Source organism: Penaeus vannamei, chromosome 43, assembly GCF_042767895.1.
Source record: "Penaeus vannamei isolate JL-2024 chromosome 43, ASM4276789v1, whole genome shotgun sequence".
NCBI lineage: Eukaryota > Metazoa > Arthropoda > Malacostraca > Decapoda > Penaeidae > Penaeus > Penaeus vannamei.
In genome coordinates, this window is record NC_091591.1 from 5978523 (window position 1) to 5981022 (window position 2500).

Genomic DNA, 2500 nt, shown 5'->3' on the forward strand with positions numbered 1-2500 from the left:
TCTCTCTCTCTCTCTCTTTCTCTCTCTCTCTCTCTCTCTCTCTCTCTCTCTCTCTCTCTCTCTCTCTCACTCTCTCCCCTTTCCTCTTTCTTTTTCTCTCGCTTTCTCCTTTTACCTCTGTCTCTCTCTACCGTGCTTTCTATTTCTCTCGTCTTTCCTATCCGGTTTCTTCCTCCCTCTCTCATTCCCACTTTTTCTTCCTGAATCTCTCTATATACGCGTTTCTCTTCCTCTCCCTTTTCCTCCCCTTTCCCTTCTCCATTTATTTTCTTATTTCCTCTTCTTCTTTCTGTCTCTCCGTTCCCCCTTTCCTCTCTCCCTCCCTTCTTCCTTTCATTCTTTTCCTCCTTTTCTCCCCCTGATTCCTCCACCCTTCTTTTCCCTCATTCTTCCTCCCTTTTCCCTTTCTTCTCCATTCTTCCTTTATCCCTTCCCTCATTCCTCCTCCCTTCCTTTATCCTTCATCCCTTCCCTCATTCATCCTCCCTTTCTCCTCCCTTCCTCCCTAAATCCTTTCTCCTCCGTTCTCTCATTCCTCCTCCCTTCCCTCATCCGTATTCCTTTCTTTTACTCCTCCACCCTCCTCTCATTCCTCTTCCCTTCTCTTATTCCTCATTCCTTTCCTCCGCCCTTGCCTCATACCTATTCCCTTCCCTCCTCTCCTCGCTCCCCTCATTCCTCCTCCCTTCCCTCATCTTTTCCCTCCTCCCTAATTTCCTCCCTTCCCCTCCCCCTCCCTCCCCCACCAGCAGCCGGCGCATGCATCCCCGCAGTACGTGAGGAAGGTAAGCGCGCACACAGCTCACACGAAACCTGTTTGCGAACTGCATACCAGCGCGGCCTTGCATGGTTCTCTGCTTTCCTCCTTTCCTCTCTCTCTCCTTCCTCCTCTTCTTCTATCTTCTTTTCCTCTCCTTTTTCTCTTTCTTATGTTTATTTCTTCTCCTTCTCGTCTTACATCTTTTCCTTTCCTCTCTCTTCCCTTCTCCTCTTCTATCTGCATCTTCCTCTCATTCTCCTCTTCTTATATTTACTTCTTCTTCTCCTTCTCTTCCTCTTCTACTCTCCTTTCTCTCCCTTCTCCTCCTCTTCTACTATCCTTTCTTCTCCTTCTCCTCTTCCTCTACTTTCCTTTCCTCTTCCCCTCCTTCTCCTCTTCTTCCTTCCTCCACCATCCTTTTCTCTCCCTCTCTCCTCCTCCCTCCTTCATACATCTGTCTATCTACACCCGTTCTATTTTACTCATTTTCTACTCCGTTTCTTCATTTTTAAAATCTTTCCTCTGATTATTATTGTACTTCTCTTAACCTTTTCATCGTTTAATTTCTTTGCTAATTCTTTACATTCTTAATGATTTCCTCTCATCTATATCACGTTAAAAAAAATATATATATATATATTTTCTTTCATCTATATCAACTTCATCTATCGTCTCTCCCTTTCTGTCTATCTATCTACCTATCTATTGCCATTTCTTGTGCTGCCATCTCTCGTTATTTTCAAGCACAACGAAAACTTCCGAAAGCAAAGTCGTTTTTTTAATATGATGTGGAAAGTTTGGAAATTCTCGTTGATATTTAAATTTTCTAGAGAATTTTTTGGGTAAGGCTTTGGTTATTACTGTCATATAGATATAGAGACACAGACAGGCAGAGATAAATAGACATAGACAGGCAGATAGACAGACAGACAAAAAGAAAGATACACACACACACATACACACACACACACCTTACACATACACACAACCTTACACACACAGCCTTTCCCTCACCCTATTTCCTCTCTCTCTTTCTTTTTATCGTTTATTCTCTCTCTTTCTCTTTCTCTTTCTTCTTCTCTTTATTCCTTACTCTCTCTCTCTCCCTTTCTTGTTTTCTTTCTCTCTCTTCTTCTCTTTATCCCTTTCTCTCTTTCTTTCTTTCTTTCTCTCTCTCTCTCTCTCTCTCTCTCTCTCTCTCTCTCTCTCTCTCTCTCTCTCTCTCTCTCTCTCTCTCTCTCTCTCTCTCTCTTTCTCTCTCTCTCTCTCTCTCTCTCTCTCTCTCTCTCTCTCTCTCTCTCTCTCTCTCTCTCTCTCTCTCTCTCTCTCTCTCTCTCTCTCTCTCTCTCTCTCTCTCTCTCTCTCTCTCTCTCTCCTTCTTTCTCTTTATCCTTTACTCTCTCTCTCTCCTTCTCTTTCCCTCCCCATCCCTCCCTCCCTCCCCCACGCCCCATTTTCCCTCCCCTCCCCCCTCCCCCCCACGCCCCATTCCCGTCCCCGAGCACCTACCGGCTTGATGTCCCTGTGGAGGAAGCCGACCTCGTGAATAGCCTCGATAGCCCTGAGGATTTGGTGTCCGAGGCGCAGCGTGGTCGAGAGGCTGAAGGCGCCCCTCGGCTGCGCCCGACGGAGCTCCGCCAGGTTCTTGGCCTGCAGCTGCATCACCACGTAGTTGAACCGCTCGTTGCGCCCGCAGCCGATGAAGCGGCAGGCGTGCTCGCGACCTGGGGGAGGAAGGGG

General features: G+C 46.6%; 1 protein-coding gene across 7 annotated transcripts in view; it reads right to left on the reverse strand.

The window, feature by feature from the left end:
- The window catches only part of LOC113828803 (uncharacterized), a 220647-nt gene that overhangs the window by 35060 nt on the left and 183087 nt on the right, over positions 1-2500 (reverse strand). For all 7 annotated transcript variants that reach the window (XM_070118891.1, XM_070118890.1, XM_070118894.1 and 4 more), the window contains one exon: positions 2270-2484. In XM_070118891.1, the coding sequence (XP_069974992.1) occupies positions 2270-2484 (215 nt within the window). The remainder of the gene's footprint in view (positions 1-2269; positions 2485-2500) is intronic.